At 48.9% G+C, this 23067-nt stretch overlaps 8 protein-coding genes across 8 annotated transcripts; 4 read left to right on the top strand and 4 right to left on the bottom strand.

Moving 5' to 3' along the window:
• Nucleotides 1-740: 740 nt before the first annotated feature.
• EDB82DRAFT_519631 (TFIIH subunit TTDA/Tfb5) lies at nt 741-1066 on the top strand (the record flags this gene model as incomplete). Its single annotated transcript, XM_025731581.1, has 3 exons — nt 741-759; nt 819-967; nt 1019-1066. 3 exons carry the CDS (start codon nt 741-743, stop codon nt 1064-1066), a joined length of 216 nt encoding a protein of 71 aa, XP_025590592.1.
• Nucleotides 1067-1115: 49 nt separating this feature from the next.
• Nucleotides 1116-2280, bottom strand: EDB82DRAFT_23511 (ClpP/crotonase-like domain-containing protein). The gene is made up of 2 exons (XM_025731582.2): nt 1726-2280; nt 1116-1659 (listed from the first exon to the last, which is right to left on the bottom strand). The coding sequence occupies exons 1-2, from the start codon at nt 2087-2089 to the stop codon at nt 1166-1168; spliced, it is 858 nt and encodes a 285-aa protein (XP_025590593.1). The 5' UTR covers nt 2090-2280; the 3' UTR covers nt 1116-1165.
• A 392-nt stretch (nt 2281-2672) lies between these two features.
• On the bottom strand, nt 2673-4127 carry EDB82DRAFT_422547 (Glucanosyltransferase-domain-containing protein; the record flags this gene model as incomplete). Its single annotated transcript, XM_025731583.1, has 3 exons — nt 2673-3246; nt 3295-3955; nt 4013-4127. The coding sequence occupies 3 exons, from the start codon at nt 4125-4127 to the stop codon at nt 2673-2675; spliced, it is 1350 nt and encodes a 449-aa protein (XP_025590594.1).
• A 2643-nt stretch (nt 4128-6770) lies between these two features.
• Nucleotides 6771-10136, bottom strand: EDB82DRAFT_23482 (Oxysterol-binding protein-domain-containing protein). The gene is made up of 3 exons (XM_065607278.1): nt 9939-10136; nt 9773-9849; nt 6771-9692 (listed from the first exon to the last, which is right to left on the bottom strand). Exons 1-3 carry the CDS (start codon nt 9972-9974, stop codon nt 6839-6841), a joined length of 2967 nt encoding a protein of 988 aa, XP_065465403.1. The 5' UTR covers nt 9975-10136; the 3' UTR covers nt 6771-6838.
• Nucleotides 10137-12657: 2521 nt separating this feature from the next.
• Nucleotides 12658-15010, top strand: EDB82DRAFT_519627 (uncharacterized protein; the record flags this gene model as incomplete). The annotated part of the gene is made up of 4 exons (XM_025731585.1): nt 12658-12772; nt 12856-12872; nt 12925-13035; nt 13100-15010. 4 exons carry the CDS (start codon nt 12658-12660, stop codon nt 15008-15010), a joined length of 2154 nt encoding a protein of 717 aa, XP_025590596.1.
• Nucleotides 15011-17227: 2217 nt separating this feature from the next.
• EDB82DRAFT_531995 (ornithine decarboxylase antizyme-domain-containing protein) lies at nt 17228-18523 on the top strand (the record flags this gene model as incomplete). Its single annotated transcript, XM_065609245.1, has 3 exons — nt 17228-17368; nt 17433-17917; nt 17974-18523. 3 exons carry the CDS (start codon nt 17228-17230, stop codon nt 18179-18181), a joined length of 834 nt encoding a protein of 277 aa, XP_065465402.1. The 3' UTR covers nt 18182-18523.
• EDB82DRAFT_23215 (uncharacterized protein) lies at nt 18174-20408 on the bottom strand. Its single transcript, XM_025731588.2, has 3 exons — nt 20126-20408; nt 18409-20073; nt 18174-18272 (listed from the first exon to the last, which is right to left on the bottom strand). The coding sequence occupies exons 1-2, from the start codon at nt 20246-20248 to the stop codon at nt 18547-18549; spliced, it is 1650 nt and encodes a 549-aa protein (XP_025590598.1). The 5' UTR covers nt 20249-20408; the 3' UTR covers nt 18174-18272; nt 18409-18546.
• A 40-nt stretch (nt 20409-20448) lies between these two features.
• On the top strand, nt 20449-22505 carry EDB82DRAFT_23289 (uncharacterized protein). Its single transcript, XM_025731589.2, has 3 exons — nt 20449-20553; nt 20617-20885; nt 20943-22505. Exons 2-3 carry the CDS (start codon nt 20766-20768, stop codon nt 22014-22016), a joined length of 1194 nt encoding a protein of 397 aa, XP_025590599.1. The 5' UTR covers nt 20449-20553; nt 20617-20765; the 3' UTR covers nt 22017-22505.
• Nucleotides 22506-23067: the final 562 nt, after the last annotated feature.

Below are 23067 nucleotides of genomic sequence, written 5' to 3'. Positions count from 1 at the left end.
TGCTCGCCTCGACCTTGTTGCTTTTTTTGCCTTTGATTCGCGTGCCTCACCCCAGATTTAGAAGCAGGCCGCGTAGCCGATCACTCCACGGTGGGTGACTGCATCATGGTGGCTTGTTAGCTTAGATTCAAAATCTACTGAGGTTTGGTAGGCTGCATAATACCGCGGCATCGGTGAGAACGGGATACAATGCCCGACACCTGCTGCTGCTACTACTACACACAGCCCATATTTGGCAATCCAGATTCCTCATACAGAGGTTCAACCAGCGTGGCTATAAAGTGTAAATCGAGACGTGACAGGTCTTCCCGGAAGTTCCATAGACTAGATTTGGGCTATGCACTCATGGGTCCGCACAGCTTGTAAAAGAATACGATGATGCCAATACGATGCATGCCCTGCGTTTAGATAGAATCGACTGATTTGCCACATCATAAACCTCGCATTAGTAGCTTCTAGATTGGTTCACAACATGATTCTTGATCATACACATTCCCGCTGACTGTGATTGTAATTCTTTTATCAAAGAGTGGCTTTGCTGAGGCGCAGACTTACAAGATGAATAAACATTTATTTGGAATGTCATGTCATGGACTCTAATCGTCAAAGTGGGTCTGTGCATTATGCATGTAAGGCTCCCTTTCAACTCCACTAGGTTTTCTGGGGAGCTTTCTTATCCATAACTCGACTCTACTATTGTTGGCTTCACCATACCACGCGACCTCCCTCGCACAGCCAAGATGCCTCGCGCAATCAGAGGTTAGTTCACCTTATGATACGCATTATTCTTTATTCTTATCCATCTAACTTCATTACAGGCGTTCTTATCGAATGCGATCCCTCCATCAAATCCATCATTGTTAGCATCGATAGTGCCAACCATGACTACATAATCGAAGATCTCGACGACGAACGCGTAGTCGTCAAAGAAAACATGGTCTCGATGCTCAAGGCCAAGCTTGAAGATGTTCGTACACTTTTCAATGAATACACCGCTTATTCGCTAACACATGCACAGCGACTAAAGGAAAACCTGCCTCCCGAGGAGGAATCTGGCTCAGAATAGGAATAAGAATAGAACCCACTCGGTCGGTTCCGTCCTTCTTCTTTATCATAATACGAACTACTATGTCTCAATACCGGCCACGCGCGACTATCGAAATGCCTACAACTTCTCGAACCGAGGCTTCGTCTTCTTCAACCCGCTCGTCAATCCCACGGCAAAGTCCCTGCCCTGCACTGCCGCCGCGTTCCACACCTTTGTATACCTCAAGCCCTCTGCGACACTATGATCTCTACTGTAATTGAGCAGCTCCTTCGTTCCTTGAACTGCCACGGGGCTCTTCTCAGCAAGCGTTGACGCCAACGCTACTGCGGCTTGTACAGCCGCCTGTTTGTTCTCGTGGACCTGGCTCACAAAGCCCATTGACAGCGCCTCTTGCGCAGAAAAGTCTCGCGCTGTGAGACACACATCCTTGACCCACGATGTCGAGCCAACGATCTTGGGAAGGCGAGAGAGTGTGCCGATGTCCGCCGCCATACCAATGTCAACTTCTTTGACAGCGAAGCGCACGGTGGAAGCGCAGATGCGGATATCGGCGCAGCATGCAATATCAATTGCAAGGCCAATAGCAATACCATGAAGAACGCAAATGACAGCTGTAGATGTTCAAATTTCATTTATGAGTAATCATTCTTGACCAAACTGCTGCGAGTGACACTTACGCTTTTCACATTTCTCCATAGCACTAATTGAATCTTGGAACTCTTCGATGTGATTCCTCAACACCTTGGCCTTCTTCGCGACATCGCCTGCAGCGTCAGAGAGGATTCCGTCTCCAGACGCAGCCTGCACGTCGAGACCGGCTGTAAATGCGCGATCGCCAGCGCCGCTGACCGCAATAGCGCGTACGTCCGAATCATTGCTGAGTTGATCGAACACGTGACCAAACTCAAGCCAGACTTCCTGTGAGAAAGTATTGAGCTTCTTGGGACGATTGATCTCAACATGTGCGACAAAGGGTCCTGGTGAGCTGACAAGCATATGCTTATAAGAAGCGTAAGCGGGGAGAGGCGTAGCGGTAGACATTGTAATCGTGAGTGGTTGTAGATTATTGTGAGGGAACGATAAATGGTATGAAGAAGGCACAATTGTAAGAGACTCAAAGGAATTCAAGTGTTAGACAGCCAACCATGGGGAAGCTTGAATGGCAACGTAACCATGTCAATAGTAGCATAGAGATGGAGATGCCGAGGCTCATGTCAAGTCTAACCACGGCTAACATGAGCTCACGCGTGCTATTGGTTGACGACTATGAACAGCGTATAAAACGACAATTTCACAATCACTACACATACATAGACATCGGCAAATTCATGACCTAGTTTAAGGAAAGTCTACTGATTGTGTTTCCGCACCGAACTCTTTTAACTCAAATGACAAAGGCGATAATCGCCCAGATAGCATTATAATCATTTGTCTGCCCTTCCAAGGCTAGACGCCAATGCTCCTGTTGAAAAAATACGAACCCGACATACCCAGCGCAGCTAATCAAGCGCTCGTCACCAACATCTTATTGTGATTATCATGAACCCAACGGGGAGGCCTAAATCATAGCTTTGGCGGCAATCCCTAAACTAACAAAGCAAGCAATTCATAGCAAATCTGCTATTTACAGAAGAAGGGTTCCGAAGAGGGTGAAGAAAGTGGCAGCGCCGGTGACATAGAGAGCACCGAAGCCGAGGGTAGCGGCACCGCTGTCATCGTCATCCTCAGAGTTGGATGAGGAAGAGTCGCCGGTGGATGTGGAGGTGCCAACGGCAACACTGGCGGTGGCAGTACCGCTGTCAGTGTCGAAGTGAGAACCGTCGCCGTTGATACCAGGACCCTTGCCAGCACCGTCCTTCATGTACTTCTCGGCCTGTGCAGGCATCTCGGGGAGGTAGCTGGGGTCGACTTGCCAGACAGACTCGGACTTGGGGCACTCGACACCGTGAGAAGCCTTGGCGGCACCGCCGGCGCCAGTGGGAGCAGGGTACTTGGAGAGAGCAGACTTGAAGAGGTCGAACTCGTCCTCAGGCTGAACGGTATTGCCCTTGATCTTGACAATACCGTAGTCGTTGTCCTCGAGAGAGTACTCGTACATAAGACCACCAGAGTAGACAGAGGACATGTCGGAGTCCATCATGGGCTTGATTTCCTCAAACTTACGGGGACGGCTCTCAATGCAGCCATACTCAGACAGGCTGGAGTGGGTTAGTGGCGATCGAACAAGCATGGTTGGTTTCACTTACAAGATAGGAATACCGTAGTCAGTGAAGTTCTTGACCTTGACATCCCAGCCGGAGGTCTTGAAGTCACTGTTGCACCAGGAGTAATCGTTGAAAGCGAAGAAGTCGGATCGGACCTCGTCGGAACCGCAGTTCATGTAGTGGGCAGTCTGCATACGGTTGGAGGCAACATCGGCAGCAGAGTAACCGACGGGAATCTTGCGAAGCTTGCGGGCCTTGATGTAGTTTCGCATATCGCGGGTGATGGCCTTGACGTAAGGAGCGGACTTGTCGGTGTCCTTCTCGTCATTCATAACCTCGTTACCAGAGAAGAAAGCGAGGGTGTTCTCGTACTGGGCGAACATCTCGACAGTAGCGAAAACGCTCTGGATGTAGGCGGCGTTGTACGAAGGACCGGGGGTGGCACGGTTGATGGAGTACTTGGGGTTGTTGACATCGAGAACGAGGTAGATGCCAGCATCGTCGAGCGCCTTCATGCACTCATCGTGATCGGCCTTGTTGTCGACGGCGTAAACGCGAATAACGTTGACACCGAGCTCCTTGAAGTACTTGATATCACGCTTGCAGATCTTGGGGTCGGCCAGAGGATCCTCATTAGCGGAGGCACCACCAGGCTGGTAGTCAATACCTCGGAGGTAGAAACGCTCGTTACCGGCCCAGAAAGCTACGAAAAGGTTAATATTGACTTGATTTTTAGATTGTGACGAATTGAAGCACTAACCATTGCCTGAAGCAGTGACGGTAGGAAGGGATCCACGCTTGCTGGGAGGCTCCTTGAGAGTAGGGGTGGCAGAGGCGACAGCCGCCAAGACTGAGAGAAGAGCGACAGACTTCATTGTGAATTTGTTGGATCAATGTAATGGGTCGAAATTACTGGAGTTGATTGAGAAATTGTTGTAGAAAAAGAAGGGAAAAAAAGAGTCGAAAATCGGAACGGAAGCGTTGTATTGTGTAAATGAGAGTATCTGGTGAGTGGTTGTTGAATTACAGTCAAACTAGAATAAGCCCAATAGCGAGAGAGTTGGGGTTGAAAAGGAAAGAAGGATGAAGACCGGAATAAAAACGACAGAAGGCGTCGACCGGTGAAATTGGAGATTTGAAAGAATTAATAAATCAATGGGAGGGAGAAAGAGGGAAGGCGAATTTGAAGTAGAGGCCGGAATGGGGTTTTAAAAGAGAGGATGGGGGTGCAACTCGATTTGATAGCCACCTCGTGTGGTAGGTATCAAGGGATGGTTGACGATTATTGGATCCCTGAACTTGGCTTGACTGGTTTTCCTGTTCCAATACTCGGCATTACCTGGGAAGGAGATGGGGGGGTGTATCCATTCATGAAGACCCGGGGAACATGAACATGGCATAACATTCACTTACTGTAGTCGTCCAAGCGTCCACCTAACCGCTAATACACTACGTCGACAGTGGACTCAGTTGAGTTTTCTTCCTTGGATTGACTGCCATGCAATCCCAGAGGGAACCATGGATTGGGGATTAAACGTGGGGCACGTTTGATCCAGTAATTTCAGTGCCGCTTGGAGGCATTATCGTGATTGATGGGTTGACAGCCATTACAGACAGAATCTCTATTGTTGTACGTATAATCCCGCATGTCGTGGAATTATATTGTCAGATGAAACGAGCAGCCAGAGTCAGGTTGCTTGTGAATGATTGCTTCTCGATGATTGCTGTTGATGAACACCAACCTCTTGTTGTAGGTAAACAAGGCGATTGTAACTTTGTACCAACGTATTTTGTATACGACGACTTGTTACTATAACGAGCTCAAGTCCCTCAAAATAGTGTGCATAGTGCCGCCTCATCCAGACAACTAAACTATGTTTGTCTTTTTCTTTGCTAGTGTTGCCCGTGGTGCCGCTTCACTCGTATAAACATCTCACCTCACATGCTCCATCAAGACAAGAAATTCCCAAGAGTGCCCAGCCACAACAAATTCAATCCTTCTCGTTTCCATGACAGGTGCAAGACTGATAGTGTAATTGGCATCAACAACGTTCTCGTCTCCAACTGGCTCCCTCGTTTTCTCCAACCTCGAATTTGCTCAATGCTAACAAATTGACCCACTAAATTCGAGAGTCGTCGTAATGCTTTTTCGCGGCATCCTGCAGACGCGACTAGAGTGATGTACAGTGCAGTGCAGTTGCACGCCCCTTACCCGTGGATGGTTTAGCAGCTTCCATCGCGGGCACCCCCTTTTTCGGCTGTGTCAAGCGCTATCTGATCAGCGATTGGCGCCTTGCTGAAACTCGCCTGTGACCATCCACTTAGTACCAGCGTACTTGGATTGTAAGTAACTGGATGGGGTTGGCATTGAATGTCTTTGATTTCTTAGAAGTGGGAATTTGTCCTCTTATCAAGGTAGTCAACTTTTGATCATCTTTTTCTACTGTAAAGTACAGTTGACAACAATTCCATCTCGAATTATCTACTCGCTGAACTTAGGGATGGCTTCTTCTATTTCAGGATGGATCGTCAGGGGCCTGATTGAATGGATGGTTCGCCACTCCCGAGCCGCTAAAGCTGACTTCAGTGGGACTCTCTTCTTCGATGCTTCTTCCTTCAACGTTTGCAACGCAATTCGATATGATGCCTTTATTCGGAATAGTTAGTCAAGGAATTATGTGTCTAACTTGATATGTTGGGCTAGATTCTCGATTCGATATTATTGGCAAGTAAATAACCCTTATTAGATGCTGGGTCTTTTCTTTTCTTTTCTTAGCAAAGCAAGCAATCGGCCTCTCGTTGCGTCAAAGGAGCTTGGATATTGTGGAATACTGACCGCTGCAAATACAGAATGACGATGAACAGCGCTTGGCATGGATTTCGCTTGATCCATACAGCTCCAGTACACATGATACTCGCTGACTGGTGAGACGCCGGTCAAATTTCAATCGTCACGTTGATCACCATACCCATCACACTCATTCAACCTTCAGCTCAGTTCAATTTAATCAATAAACGCCTTGACGCTTTAGCATTCTCTCCAAAGCGCCAACATTACTCACCTGACCCGGTTGCATAATATTACTCCAAGATCTGGGGGTTCAACCAAGAATGAAGGCTCTTGTGAAACAGCGTCGCTTTTCATCTCATGGTTTCCAAAACGCTTAACGTAGTGGCCCTTTTTTCATCTGAAAAGTGACAGGGGTGTCCGTCACATCCCCTGTTCGTCTACGCACCACTAGACGGGTAATCACTCTATCTCAAGGCCAAGCTTTCTCTTGGCTTTCTAAACCTGTTCAACGAGCAATAGGAGGTTTCAAGTGACACTTTTGACTAACTTCGCAACATAAACACATCTCAATTATATGAGCAACAAGACCTGATCGCTGTTGAAATTTCGTCATGGTTTCTCATGTATTCGCTCCTACATCACAAGGGAGTCGGGTTCTGACCCGCATTTTGTTACATGCAAGGCAGTACCTACCTCTACATTCCACAACCTAATACGTCTGCTTCTCATTCTTAATATGCGGTCTTTTAATAAAAACCAGATCCAACTGCACTTTCTATTTGTTGTCATCAGTCATTAAGAAATCTTAAAGATCTCCTCCACTCCTTGCCAGCTTCCCTTTGCTCGTTCCTCCCAATAACTATCCTTTCCTGTCTTGAGTTTCCACACTTCCTCACCCTCCGGAGCGTTCTCGATCTTCACAAACCATCTAGGCTTATGTGTCTCACCTCGTTCTTCTAGCTCTCGGCGTCGGCCACGCTGAGCTTCCTCCAGCTTTTGTTTCATATCCTCGGCATCGTCAATTGCGCCTTGCTCATATGCGCGCTGGTCAGGTCGCAGACGGCAGTCTGTCGGCGGTATCTTGTCCTTCTCGATCTCGGTAACTTCATTCAAGGTCGCAGCAAAAGTGGTGAGGCCGAAAGTGTTAGCAGCGTTGTCCACCAGGGGTCCAACCCGCCAAATCTCCTGGCCGCCCCCTTTTCCAGTCGTCTTCAGGCTGTTGGTCCATGTGCCTACCAGGCCACTTCCTGTATTGGCTCCTTCAGGGTTGAAGATCTCTACACCGACATCCTCAATTCGCCCACCCCACATGCCCTTACTCTTGAACTCAACTGCAGCTTTGTGACCAGTGTTGTCGTTGACAACATGCATTGTACCCACGGGCTCCACGTACTTCTCACCCATCACCACATTACGCAGGAACATGGTAGCAATATTCCAAGAGTAACGCTCTTCAGAGCCATTGGACAACCGTAAAACGATTCTCACGCGACCATCTGTAGTGATCTCGGCACTCTTACCCCAGAATTTTTGGCCGGGCGCGGGTGACTGAGAGAATGACCAGTTGGCTGAATCGGCCTGCATTGCCAAGAGAAGAGGTCGATGCTGAACCTTCTCAACCAAAAGCCTGAAACCTCCGGGGACTTCTTTTTCACTTCGCACCAGCTCAAATGTCTCGCCAAGAAGAGGGGTGAAGGGCTTGCGAATCGCACGCTCTTTAGCTCGTCCACTACTGAATTGTGACACTGCGAATGCGGCCACAAACAGAAGTCTGTCTGTAGGGGAAGATTGCTTTGCCGCTTGGTTCAGTAGCTGTGCATATTCCAGCTGTTCGGCCACCTTCTGACACATTGATGAAGGTTCGTTCGAGGTGACTGGCATACTGATTGTACTAAAATCTTTGCCAACGTTCTTCCGAAAGAATGCGATCAAACTTGGGGCTGCTGCCGCTGCAGGTGGTATAGTGGCCCTTCTCACCACGGCTTGCTCGATGGGTAGGGGTATGAGGCTCTTGGGTTTAACGGGGAACAGGTGAGACGCGTCGTCGAGATTAGCTGTATCGTTTTCCCCAATAGATGAAACTGAAGAATTGTCACGGAATGAGTCCTCTTCTTCCTCATCTTCTGCTTGTTCCGATCGTGAGGCCTCGTCTTCGCTACCATCGATCTTAAGAACGGCCGAGTTGGCATCCTCAGCGTCGAAGAACTCATCAGCAGTCGAGACAGTGTCTATACTCTTTCTCGATGCACCGCCTGCAGATAGAGGCACCGGCAGTCGACGACGCTTGCTGTTATTAATAAGGGTTGTGAATTCGGATACAACTGAGTCAAGGTCTGTCAAGAGCGATTGACAATGATCCTGGAGCGTATTTTCTTCTCGATTGATGGCCTTGGATTGTCTCCGTGAGTGATTTGGCGTACTGGCCGAGATGGTCGTCGTAACTCCGCTAGGTGCGGGCACCGCCATGGCTGTTGCCGTACCAAGTGTCGCTGGAGACATTGCAGGTGCGTTCGACTTTCGTCTCCAAAACGAGCGCCTGTGTTCTGAAGGGGGCGTAAAATATGAATCATTTTCTTCTACGGCACTTGTGCCCCCAGGTGTAGGTGAAAGATATTGAGGTGTGTTCGCTGACGCTGGCTTCGCCTGAGCTGTAACCTCGCGAGTCAAACGACGAAGCGCATCGCGAGTTCCTACCACGCGGCTAACTAGAGATTCGACTTGTTCCCATTCTCTGTCTTCTTGGGGCGAAGATTGGTAAGTGGGCTTTAATTGGCGTGTGTTGAGTTTGAGTTCATTCTTTTTGGGAAGATCCAGGGTTTCCAGTCCTCTTGCAACACGGCTGGCCTTCTCCAGCGCATGCGCCCAATCCTGAAATTCCTTGTCGTTTGGAGCTCTCAGGTGCCATACTTCAGCGCCTGAGTCAATACTGATTTCCCGCCGTCGTTCATCTGCAGCGACAGCAGCTAGGCTCAGAGGGATGGCACCTCTGAGAGCAGATGACTTGGGGTTGTAATAGTATGACAACGTACAGGTGGAGTAATCGAGGGAGAAGAACCGGCGCGCATAACCTTGTCCCTTCTTACGTCGTCGTTTGTGCAGAACGCCTGTGTGGTAATTACTCGAGCCAGCCTCACTCCGGCCGGAGACCGAAGGTGCGCCGTTTCCTGCAGCATTATGACTGTGGAGGCTATCCACAGAAGCAGACGTAACTCCGTCAAGTTTAGGGCTGCTGTAACGTCCCAGGCTTGTTTGGCTCGCACCGGCTTTCGGTGCCTGAAGATTTGGCAAGTGTGATGAAGTCTGCGGTGGTGCTCCAGTGGGATATGTCATAACCACAAAGGTTGCCGTTTTAGATGTCTGTTTTGAGAACGTGTTGTCAAACACAAGACCGTACATCCCACTCTGATCTTCCTTGACATCAAAGGTGCCGATTGATACCTTGTCCGCTTCGCATTTACCTATCCATTTGATCGGAATGAATCCTTTGCTTTTCAGGAGTTCCTGCGCGTTGGTCTCTTTCTTTGAGAAACGGCTTGCTTTGCCATCGGAGGTACCGCCGGATTCTTCGGGTCCATTATTCAAGTCCTCGGTTGTTGAGGATGCAAAAGTAGTGGCACCGCTGCCGGGATGTTTGACAAGACCGAAATTGCTATCGCTGCGTTAGTACAGAGCTTCGTTTCTGCGCCTGGGTAGAGCCGATATTAGAGGCACAGGAGAGAGCTTGCGTACATGGACTTTTTGTGAGGCTGTACGCTCCATGATAACGTGTTCCCTTCGTCGACTTTCACCCAGCGAACGATATACGACTATTGAGTATTAGTTGAGAGTTCGAATCTTTTTCTTTGTCCGTCGCTTGTCATAGCGTCTGTTATACGAAGGAGGGCCGGTGACATGCCTTGCTGTGAACTTCAAGCTGCTCAATGCCTGCCATTGTGTGCGATGTTGGGACACCGTGTCTCTGGCACAGTCGTTGGAGGGTTTCGCGTTAGAAGGGTGTTGTACCAATCACTTTGAAGAGCTATGGGGGAGGTCTTGGATCAATTCGGCGACTGGATTTCGGTCTTTAGATATTGACCATGCCGGGTCTTTCGGTACTTGGTTTGGGTTTTCGGGTCTTCGGAATCTGCGGCTGGATTGTGAGATGGCTCCTGCTGTTGATAAAGACAAGTTTCGAGAGTTGAGGTGAGATTTTGTGTGTGCAGGGGGTGGCTGACAGCTCCTCTTTAGGTACTATACGTCTGACTCTGCTCACATGTGTAGAAGCCAAGAGTTTCGCCTCGAATCCAGGAGGAGCTCAGGAGTATCGGTATACGTGCGCTGTAGCTCGAGCACGAGGCAGCAGCTACCTAACTTAACGACCAAGCTAGTGCTGTAGTCGTGGTGCTGGGCTCTGTATTGGGTCCGACAGGGGTCCAGGTGGAGGGGTAGTTGACGGTAAAGCGAGGTTCGCCTTGCTGCTGACGTTGGGAACGTGGGTTTACAGCCACCACAGCCACAAAACCAGTCCTTTTTGGGGCAATTCGGCGATGTACGCGAAACTGTTGCGAGGATGTTGTCAGTTTCAAGTGGTCAATTTGAGGGTTGAGTGGTTGGGAATACCAACAAGGTGGGCGGAGGTTGGGAATAAGAGCCCTGTCAAAAAGGTGATGAAGGTGGCTGGAGGCTGGAATAATTGACGAGATTCTTTGCAAATGGATGATGATCAAATATCGATCAAAGGAATGCTGTTAGAGGTGGAATTTATCTAATACGAGAAACAAAAGCCTATTCTCGAAGTACTTTGCATCTTCGACATGTACCTCGTCAATCAATTGGTTTTTTATGCAAGTACAGCAAGCTTATTGCGGCATGATATGACGTTGCTTTCCACTTTAAGTGATGTAACCATCAACGGTACGCGCGAGTGTACAGCAATGTGTAGGCGAGCATACAACCATTGCTATCAAAAACTTTACTGTCGTCTATATGGCTTTGACTACAATCTCGAGTTACGGTAACACCAATCACGATAGTGATGAACATTTTGCTAGCAGATTGTCCACTGTCTCGGGAATTCCCATGTCAACCAAGGACGATCCTAATGAATATAAATAAAACTCCCCAACCCTACTATAGTCTGTCACCCCACAGATAATTCCCATTTCATACGTTGCCAATAGGTCTAGGTTACAGTGAGTTAGGAATTGAAATGAGTGCAGCACAAATGCAAAGTGGCCAGCTACCCTAATGCTTACTCTAAAACTCACACTGGACGTCGACGGGTAACAATACAAGCAACTGGGCGTGACTACCATGTACTTCGAGGTTAAATACTATCTAGCAACTCTGTAATTTTGAGCTTATAGGATACCGATACAAACGGTTGTGGGTTACATCCCACTTACGAGACCATCCGTAAATACCTTGTTATGCAATCAGAAGTCTTGTATGTGGTTGCAGTTGAATAGATGTATAAATGTTTAACTTCCAGGACTGGACATAGGATGAGTTATTTACGAAATATTTCTAATTTAACACGCACTTAACGATGTACCACTACAGGAACAAGTCTTGCAACGTAGAATGGAGGCAACATTTGATCTTCACTGTAATGCAAACACCTATATCCATTATAATGACCGAAAACCACTGCTACAACACAAAGCAATGGCGTACTATATGGATCTGCGACTCCCGCTAGATACCCTGGAGGTTCTGGACAATGAATCTCGGTCTTCACCTAAACCCTGTCTCACCCACGAGACTTGCCCCTGACGCCGTCGTCAAAATCCAACCAGCCAAGGCCGTCAATTCGCTTTCAACCGGTGGATGGACCAGGCGAGTCCATGTCTAGAACGAGTTGGGATAGTCAGACGGAACCTGACCTTACCTTACCTTAAGTGACTGGTGGATCTAAGCGGGCGGGCAACAAGATGGAACTCCACTGTGGCTTTAGGGGACGACAAACCTATCCCTGGGCGGGTTTCTAACTGCTAAAGGTTCAGGCCAGGGGCTTTTTTCTGAGTACGAGATCATATTTTGGCTGACTTTTAATTAATCCTTTTTCTGCAAATTTCTTTACATTTGGTTCTGGAAACTTGATAATCAATTCCAACAAGCTCTCCAATCTTACTTTTTTACCCGCACAAGGTAGTTGATTGATTGTTGGTTTCTACGCCGTGTCAGAGCCTAAGAAGCCCGCGCTCTTCCCGCACCCGCACCCACTTGGACCTGAATCGCACGGCGCAACAAGTAGCACCTCCTTCGTCAACCTTCATCCTCTTTCCTCCTTCTTTTCAGACCCATCAGCATTGCATGGTAACGTATCGCATCGCATTATATCGCATATCATTGCGTTACATATTACTTGCATCTGTTTCACATGCATTGCCGCCATAATTGCTTTTCCCGGCCATCCATTACATCAATCTCGACAACTTGCTTCTTCCCGTTGACGATCACCCCCATTCCGGCCTCCAGTCTCTGTACAGAGAGCATTCGAGTTTCCGACCGCCGAATTCGTACTACGCGAGCTCTACGAACGATCCAAGGCTGTTACATTGCAAGATATATCGCGTTATTACCGCTTTTCTTTTAGAGGTCATCGAAATCTTTGTCCATTCGACACGCCAACAATGTCTGGTCTAATGAGCAAGCGCCAGCAGGCGCGGAATGAAAAGGCTCTGCAAGATCTTGTGCAGAATGTTCCGGGAAATAATATGTGTGCAGACTGTCATGCGCGTAATCCAGGTACACCCAGACATACAATGAAGCTCATCATGGGGCCGCCTGTAGAACGTTCGGAATTTGCTAACGTGAACTGTCATCTTTAGCATGGGCATCATGGAGTGTAAGCATTTCTATGGCGTACCGAAATCGACTCTGACTAACTTCGTTATTAGCTCGGCGTTTTCTTATGTATGAGATGTGCTGCAATCCACCGAAAGCTTGGTACGCACATTTCCAAAGTCAAGTCCTTGAGTATGGACAGCTGGACCAACGAGCAAGTCGATGTGAGTAACGAGAATAATACCAGATTTGCGTACGTGAGTATCTCTCAGCTTACACAACCAACAGAACATGAGGAAGGTTGGAAATATTACATCGAACAACTTATACAACCCTGAACATGGCAAGCCGCCTGTGCCCGTTGACGTTGACGAAGCCGATTCCGCGATGGAACGATTCATTCGACAGAAGTATATGAACAATACTGTTAATGGAACGGGAAAATCCAAGTCTCCGCATATGGGCGAGGGAAAACCTCCACCGTTGCCGCCTAAGAACTCGAAGTTCGGATTCCGATCTGCCTCGTCCATCTTTCCTCTGTCTTCCAAATCGAAGAAGGATGCCAAAACAATAGCGGCTGCTCAAGCTAGTCGTACCGAATCTCCAAGGCCGCCCAACAAGCCTTCCAAGGTTTTCGGCGCAACACTGGATCTCGACCAACCTGATGAGCTGGACCAGAAAATGGCCAGGCTACAGGACATGGGCTTCCAGGATGCTAAGAGGAATGCCTTGGTGTTGAAAGGTGTTAACGGCAACCTTGAAAGGGCGATCGAAACTCTTGTGCGATTAGGCGAGGGAAGTGGCCGTCCCTCTCCTCTTCCTACACCTTCACCTCGAGAACAGACTCTGCGTACATCAAGGTCCTTGACGCCTCTTACACCAAATTCCGGAGGGCTAGGACTCGGCGCAGGTCTCAGCGTACCTTCCCGTTCAGCCACAGACCGTCCGACTACTCCATCGAGTGCTTCAACAAATCCATTTGATAACTTAGGCACAGCTCCACCACAGACAGCTCAATCGACAGGAAGTCTCCAAAACCGGAACCCATACGGCCAGACAAATCCGTTTGGCGCACCCGTTGCACAGGAGCAACAGCCGACCGATGCCTTCAGCCAGGCATTTCAAAATATGTCACTCTCCCCACAGCAGCCTTTGTTTCCTCACCATACTGGAGGACCGGTCCCGCAACCTGTCCAGCAGCTTACAGGATACCAGCAAGTGGCCCCTTCGGCACCTACGACTCCTGGTGGTTTCTCGAGCTTGGGTTTTAGTAACAACATGACATACCCCCAGCCACTCCAAGCGCAGTCGACAGGATACAACCCTTTCTTCACAAACCAGACTGTCGCGGTCCAACAGCAGCCTCAACAGTCAAATAATCCTTTCCCCCAAGTCAACACCAACCAAGCGTCCGCAGGATACAATCCATTCACCCGATCTCCAACTCGGATAGCATCGCCCAGTCTTGGCCAGATCCCAGAGCAAACACAGAGCTCTTTCCAAAACCCGGCCGTATATCAGGCCTCTGCAGCATATCAAAGCTCTGCCGTATATCAGAGCCCGGCACCTCTGAGCCCCCCTGAAACTACTACGAACCCTTTCTTCGCGAATGCTGGCCAGTCCACAGCACAAACAGGACAGCAGGTATTTGGTCAGCAGCCTGTTATGCAGCCGATGCAGAATCAGGCCCAAGCGAGCAACAATCCATTCGCCCAACAACAGACAGGGCAGCAGTTCTATGGGCAGCAGCAGATGCCACACATGCAACAACAGCAAATGCCACAGCAGCAACAGCAACCGCAGTTCTACCAGCCCCAGAGACCCGACAAAGCCTCGATTATGGCGCTCTTCAACAATTACCCGCAAGCAACTCCCCAACAACCAAGTGTCGATTCAACACAGTCTTCTTACCAGACAGCACAAGCTCATCAACCACAACAGCCAACCATACCCGAGAACCAACCAATGGCTCCCGTGCAGCAGAACCATAGTGTTCACCCGCCAATGTCATCTGGAACAAATCCGTTCATGACAAACGCACCTGCTGCCAATTCCATTGCGGGCCCAAACGCTACGGCTACTTCGGATCCTTTTGCTGTTCGGAGCCGGGAGAGTATGAACCTTGGTATGGACCTCGCATGGACAAATGGTCGACACAGCCCGGATGCATTTGCAAGCCTCAGTGCCCGTCACGGATAATAGTACCGTAATAGAAGGTGCATTTGAATACAAATTTGTCCAGCATAGTACATATATGACACAGGAGATGTGGGAACACTGTATGATAGTATAATAATGTCTCTTTTGGCTAGTTGCGTTGAGGATCTTGGTTCAGGTTGCACTAGACTCGTATTTTCGTGTAACTGAATGGGATTACAGGATGTATTGGTTAAATTGGACCTGACCGAGTAATAGAGGCCAAGAATACAGCATAGCCATAACGGTGAATGGTGATGAGCATGTCCCCGGCGTGATAAAGTCGCGGAAACACTCTTCCGATCAGGGACTTTTCTCGGTAGACTATTTGCTGATAAGAGGACACGAGACAGAGATTGGCCCCTTTGCTATGGTTTATACTGAATAAAACCTTGTTTAGCTTCCAAATTCTCTGCCATACTTTGGGTATCGCGAGGGATTAGTTGGCATCTAAAGTAATGCAATTGAGCCGGGCCGATATAGCAGGTGCGTGAAACTAGCAAGGAGGGAAGGATGTGGCTGTGGAGGCCAAGGTCGAACTGAGTGTTTAGCATGTTGGTCATGCTTCATCTCTGCTGCAGCTAGAATGGGTATTTTGATAGTCTCGGTCCGGATGCATTCCCGAAGAGAACCAAAACGCGGGGTTGGGCACGGCGCCATCATGTCGGGACCACAGCGTGCCCACCAATCAACTTACACGACGGGGGCATTTAGTCCGGAGATAGATAGACATTGCTATGAGTTGGGTCGGGTTGGGTTGGGTTGAGTTGAGTTGAGTTTAGTTGGCAGAGAATGCCGCCTTTAATTGTCACCATTGCGTGCGTTCGCTGGCATTGTAGACAGGGAAGATCATGAAAATTGCATAAAACTGTCAATTGGATCCATATCGATCATGATAAAACTGATCATGTGATTGATTACTGTGGAGGACGCCCCAGATAATTGCAGTCTTTTTACACTGTAGAGACTTGTGTATCATGCAATTCTGGACAAGACCTCTCCAGATTCCCGTCACACAATGCAGAAGTGGCACAGCACAACTCAGCGGTATAAAGGACTGAATACAGTAATTGCTGTACAATGCATCCGTAGCGTGTAACTTTGCTGTTCGCTACTAATACAGTATGTAAGCGAGGAAGAGCATCATCTTACAGAGACGCTCGCAGAGAATTCTAGACTCTTCCGGGTTGGGTGGTAGCAATTGCGTGAGACAGTCTTGGAAGTATTGAGTTGCAACGGTGATGTGCAACCAAAAAAAAAAAAAGACATACATGGACAGTCTGGACTGCCCTTAACAAGAAGCCTGCGTTCATTCGTGAAACACTTTTAGACTCTGTATGACCATCAAGTTGTTTATCGTTCGTTACTCTGTTGCCAGCTGGCGACTAATATTCTCAGCCCTTGACCAGTAGACCTTACCATGTGCTGCGGAGGCGTTCGCGTTAGTGCGAAAGCGTGCGCTAGGTTTAGAAGAATGCTTGGCTAACAAGGTAGGTATTGTGATTCATTTTGATGAGAAATAAGTTGGAATTTCACTGATAATCACTGGGAAACGAGATTGTTGCAAATTGCAAGATGCTCATCAAGTTTGTGACGAGATGACGATATCTTGGCTGTGATCAACAACAACTCATCCAAGGATTTCTTTCCATTTCGCTCGGCTCAACTCACATCAGCGTTTGCCAAGATAAGAAAGTCGCACTGTACAACGCCTGTCCATCCACTGGAACTGCTAAGCTGTTACCCCGGCTCCAATGGATGCCACCCGACGTAGGTGGGTGTGGTAAGCGTTACCTCCACTGTGGTGCACAAAATTCCAGAGCCTCAGGTGAGGGGTCCACACAAATCGCTGTTCCTCCTGCCCCGAGCGTCAGATTCATGGGCTTTTGTCGCTCCCCCTTCAAGGCCTGACACACTCAATTCTCAGTATTTATCCTCGTCTTCGCCCTTCACACCGCTGCCACAATCTTGACTTCTACTCTACCCCAAGTTGAAGACATTCTCCACACGTTTACCAAGACACGAAACTAAACGTCGCCGCACGTATCCACACTTTTGCCTCCAAATAAACAACACAAATCTTGAAAAAGGATTTCCAACCCGTTTATTTCGAGTCACCTCAATCAAACGTTACCAGTCAACCTCTCTCCGTCGATCAACAACCTCGGCCCTTTCCCAACTATCACCACTTTAGTCGACACCCAGGAAACATCAACAGCAATGGCACCAATGAATAATCAGAATTTGAATTACAGTAGTAATTACGGCGAGGCCACTGCCCAGAAGGTCAATGTCCTTGCCTCTTGCTACCTCGTCGACTCTGCCGCCAACCTCAAGGGCCTCCACTACTGCACTACCGGGGTTGCAGGTACGTTATCTCTATAAAACACCACATCTGCGTCATGATCCTAACTCTGTGCTACAGGGGCCGAGTGGTATTCCTGAGGTCCCTTCCTCAGGATTACCCTCCCCTCCAACAAGCCCCCCCCTCGCCGCATTAACCTCGTCTAACGAGCTCGCTCTCTTGCCCAAGAACAAGAAGCGAGAAATCCCAGGCCGGCGCCTGGGCCGACGAGGGGGGGCAGCACTTTCGATCAGGGAAGAATGTGAGAGATTCTTTTGCGAGTCCATGAAGGCGACGTTCCACGGTGAGAGGAATTCGTCCATGAATGGCTCCGGCCTGTCTGGTGCTTTTTTACCAACGCCGCCGTCCGATGACCGGCTTCCCGAACACTTCAAGCCTGTTTCCGATGACAAGCTATCTGCCTACGACATTACCGCTTGGCTGGAGGTTTGGGACTATGCCGGCGGTGCGAGCTTCCGTGCCTTTGTTGCTGATGATGGAGAGGAGAAATCTCTCTTTGTCTTCTTCGACGTTGAAGGCGTCCTCGGCCGAGACCTGAAAAAGGCGTATGTTTCCTCCCTTTGATCCTGATCTGTCGCATCTCGCTAACACAATATCACAGTCTCATGGCCCTTATCGAATTGGCCGACGGTCCTTTGGACTGTGCCCACATTGTTACCTGCATTGACAGGCGTATCCCCGCGGATGACGTTCACTCTCTGTCAAAGAGCCTTCAGTGGGTTGGCTTCGACATGGTTACCTTGGATCACTGGGCCCATGATCTTGATGTTACGAGCAAGAAGTGGATGTTGATGGGCATGGAGCTATAGACAATGAGTTGCTTCCTTTATGGAGTTTGGGAGTGGTTGTGTTCTTTGTCTCATGTCATTTTACTTTCGTTGGTGTTTTCCAAAATTTAGCCTGGAGGCTCGCTCGGCGACTTGCTCAGCTATGCTCGAAGAGTCTGTTAGCATTGGCGTTGAGTCGCAAGTTCAACACACCCATTTTGGCGCATCTTTCCTGTTAAAGGATTTCTCAGGTGTTGGAGCGTATTGGTGTCTCTGTGTTATACCGAAGCTCTTATGGTTATGACTCTTTATCCAGTACATGCCTTCTAGTTAAAATTATACCAAAACGATATTTACCGAATTCAAGAATTTGTCTAAACTTATTCTTTGTTCTATTTCAAAAAGCCCTAAAAGCCCTCTTCGAACTGTCTCACTTTGAGACCCTTTTGTTGTAGGTAATCCTTCACTTGCTTGACTGTGTACTCGCCGCGGTGAAACATTCCAGCACCCAAAGCGGCATCTGTTGAAGTCTTTTGGAATACATCCTCAAAGTGAGCCGGGTTGCCAGCACCACTTGAGGCGATGACGGGGATCTTGACAGCTCCCTTGACCTGGTTGATGAGCTCGAAGTCGAACCCACTGTTGGTGCCGTCCTTGTCAATGCAGTTGAGGAGAATCTCTCCGGTTCCCATCGCCTCGACGGCTTGCACAAGCTCGACTACATCCATATCCCGAGTTTCACGGCCACCCTTGATTGTGCAGGCGTACCAACAGTACTCCTCGCCCTTAGGACCGGGAAACTGCGTCTTGACAATGTTGTGTCGGGTAGCATCTGGCTTGGGAACATAGACACGCTTGGGATCGACGCTCACAACAACGGCCTGGTTACCATAGGCCCGGGAAATCTGCTCAATGGCAGTGTTGCCAAAGAGTTTACGGCCGAGAGAGTAGTACTCTTCGGCAGCAAGAACAGCGTCAGACCCGATCGAGACCTTATCGGCTCCAGACTTGAAGTACATGGTGGCAATCTCAAGCGCTGAAACCTTTGTGCCGTCAGTGTCCACGGTGTCACGGATTCCACCACCAATGGTCAGGGGCACAAAAACAGTGCGAGACGTCTGACGAACGACCTCAAGCATGGGGAGATCGGCAACTGGGCAGTCTCGGAAAGAAGTGATGTTAAGGAACGTGACCTCGTCCGCCCCAGATTCGTAGTATCGCTTAGCCATCTCGACAGGCTTGCCCAGGTTGCGCACGTTGCGATCGTCACCCTTTTCGCGGACATCGTACTGATCGCCCTTTGTAACGACAAGATCACCTTGGTCATTTGTGCGCACATCCAAGCATGCAATGACTCGTCGTGTCAGGCTGTCCTCAAACTTGACGGGAGCATTGGCGACAGCTTCGTCGACTACATTGCCGAGGGTTTTCAGACCTTCACCTGTGAGAAAGGCCCGGAGAGTCCTTAGACCAGCAGCGCCAGACTTCTCTGGGTGGAATTGGGTTGCGTAGATATTGCCCTTGGCGATGGCACCTACGAAAGTCTCGGTGCCGTAGGTGCCAGTCGCAACAGCCCACCCTTGCGACTCGAGCTCTCCTGGCTTGTACGGGCACTTGTAGGAGTGAACATAGTAATACTTTGAGTCGGGTTGAAGGTCGTACATGGCCTTACCAGCAGTGAAGGCATTGTTCCAACCAATGTGAGGCACCGATTTACTTGAGTCGTCGAATCTATCCAAAGCAGCTGGTACGACTCCGAGACCGGGGATGTCAGGATCCTCGACAGAACCCTGGAAGAGAGCCTGTAGGCCAACGCAAACACCGAAAAAGGGCTTCCCATCGGCAATGTGCTTCTTGATAGGCTCTAGGTAGCCGGCTTGAGAAAGCTGGGAAAGACAATGGCCGAAGTGGCCGACACCGGGGAGGATGAGTTTCTGAAGCGCATCAGTCATGATGGACACATAAAAGGGAAGAGTCTCGCCGAACCTCTGCATTGGGAACGTCCTCTGGAGATCGAACCCATTCGACCTCGTAGCCACACTTTTCAATGGCATTCACCAGACTCCTGATGTTGCCGGCAACATAATCTAATAGGTGCACGGTGGGCATCTTGCTCTTGAATATATGTAAAGAAGATTGGAGAATGGAGGCTTGAGATTCGTCTTAGTAGAAAGAAACTATGACTGTTAAATACAATATAAAAAGAGAAGCGTTGGATGACTCAAGGGCGTGTTTTTGAAAACGTCAAGAAAGATATGGCCAAGTTCAAAATCCAACAAGACTCATCAAATGCTGTAACCCAGCCTGATAGCGATAGCGGGGCAGGGATGGACAGAAGCTGCCCCGCCTGATCCCTGCAATTATCAACTTTTCCTCCAAAGTGCCATCTTTGACCGACTTTGAGGCCCCAATTGGTAAGTACCTTGGCTATGAGCTTTAAGTTTCGCGACCAAACCTCTGCCTTTTGTCAACAACAGCATTATAGACTTTCAAGCACCGTCACTTTCAAAGCTACATACGCGCCGATGCCAATACAAATCGTTCATACACACCTAAATCCTACCGGGCCATTTATTCTATACAATTCACCATCCTAACAGTATTTGAGCGACCCGACGCATACAGCATGGCCACACCAGACGCGGCGAGGTCGGCCGAGACGGCGGCAATCCTCAAGGTTGAAGAACAATTAGAAAAAGATGACCAAGAAGAATGGGAATACGAATATTCGACCACTGAAACAGAGGTACTACTCAATTGAGAACTACACACTCACCTTAAACAACCAGCTGACTGTTACAAGACCTACTATTTAACACTCGATCTCTCATATCCCGAATTCAAAGACAGACAACCACGAACACCGCACCATAGTCGAGGTGGATATTACAAAACTTGGCTGGACCATAATCCTAGCTGGAGAGGCCTTCGCGCTGCAGAGGATAATGAGGATGATAACGACATCGACAACGACCCTTTGCCGGAACCAGAGGCTGACGACGACGAACCCGAAATCGACCCGGCCCTGAGCAACGACAAAGGCAAAGGAGTTGATCGTGGCGACACAGTGGACGATACAAAGGAGAATGGGAACAAGACTCGTAATGAGACTGAGGATATTCAGATATTGGAACTGCATTCGCCGCACCCGATTATATCGTACAAAGGTCGAACTTTTGAGGGCTCATGGGCCGAGGTTGTTGGTACTGAAGGAATCTTTACATCACGCGATAGCGAGAACCCCCTTCCTGCTCTACGCAGTCTAGAAGGAAACGTTGACTTTCTGGGCGCTTGCGCTTCGAGGATTGCGACCAAGGAGACCATTGGTAAGCCTAATATTATTCGGGAGGATCCGCTAGCTGCCATCAGAGAGGAATGGAACATTAGAATTCCCGTCGGAAAGGACAGGTCGGGCGAGCGAGCTCAGCAGACGCGATTCTTGGAAAATCTGATGGCGCTCAAGAAGAGGAAGGGCGAGACGGATCAAGTCACCGTATGGGCAAAAGATGGCGAAGGACAAGATTTCAAGGACAATCGAGACCCTGAATACAAACCTAGGCGGAGGAGGAGACTGCTGAACGAAGACGGAGAGGAAGTCATTCCCAAACGAGAGAGGCGGCGTGCAAGTGGACGTAGGGGTGGACGGCCGAGACTTCGAGCCGGCCAGGGTCGCGGTCGCGGATCAGAGGCCGGTTCGACGACCTTGACGCCATCCACAGGAAGAGACCTAGAGGGTCCCTATCCCGAAGGCCACCTATCGACTCCCACTCCGAGCAGATGGAATGACCTGCATGGAGGGGAATACGACGAAATGGACCAGTATGATGAGAGCGAGACTACTGATGATGAAGACGAAGACATGTCAAACGCTGAATAATTATTGGCCAGGTAGTTGCGGGCCAAGACCTTTCAGGATGTCTGAGTCTGGCGCAGTTGGGTCTAAGAAGCCATAGATGGATGGAGGTATGAGTTTATGATACCCGTGGTGCATCATCGCCCACATTGAATGATATGTTTTATATTACCATGCTTCCATTCGTCACTCGATGTGATCCCGTTTCTCTCGAGGGCTATTAAGAGCGCTCTTCTGATACAAGAAAGATCATGGGCACTTTTAGCCTGACTACTGCTGGCCAACAGTTATGCGGTCAACGTTAAGCGTTAGCTGTTAGGCTCAAGTCGCTTCTTGTTCACCGACAAGAACATGCGCTCCAGCTCGCAAGTACCATATGGCGTGATAGAAGTACCAAGGTCTTGGAATCAATTTGTTCTGATTACGTTGGCTTTTTGCGATGTCCCAATTCAAATTGGAATAAGCCCTCAAGCTGGATCAGCAAGGGATTTCGGACTGTAGAATCAAGACTTTCCTGTTTACTACTGCAGCTCGTATGTGGCATTATGATAACTCGGCCAGTATGAGACGGTCGCAGCCAGTGATATGAGCTCGTGGGGAGGTCTCGTGAGCCGAGTGACTACAAGTATCCGTGTTTCTGGTGTCTTTAACCGCTCTGTAAGACTGCAGCCCAAGACCTTTTTGGTATCAGTAATTCACTTCGTTATAAAGCAGCAAAGTGTGTCGTGACTCGCAGACATAGAATGATCATGTCACTCAGCATAATTCCCCCGCCTTTCTCGTGCGTTCATCCATCCATCCTAATTCTGCTGAAGATCATTTGTTTGGAACGAAAACTGACGGTGAACAGGTAAATACACCTGATTCTCTTAGAGGAATAGAAGCATCGTACTCGGGATCGCAAGCTCAGCGTTATTAAACCCCTGCATGTCCTTTTGAATGGGGTTTAATACGGATTTGCGCGTATTTCTGGCAAGATGGTCTCCAGGTACGCTAAAACATTTTCCACAGGAAGCAAGCACATGGGCATGGGGTTCGAGGTCTTTGGTTGCATTTGAAAAGGTACTATTTTATG

The sequence above is a fragment of the Fusarium venenatum genome (assembly GCF_020744135.1).
Source record: "Fusarium venenatum strain MPI-CAGE-CH-0201 chromosome Unknown EDB82scaffold_1, whole genome shotgun sequence".
Taxonomy (NCBI): Eukaryota; Fungi; Ascomycota; class Sordariomycetes; order Hypocreales; family Nectriaceae; genus Fusarium; species Fusarium venenatum.
Note: the sequence above shows the minus strand (reverse complement) of the source record. Positions and strands in the feature narration are given on the sequence as shown.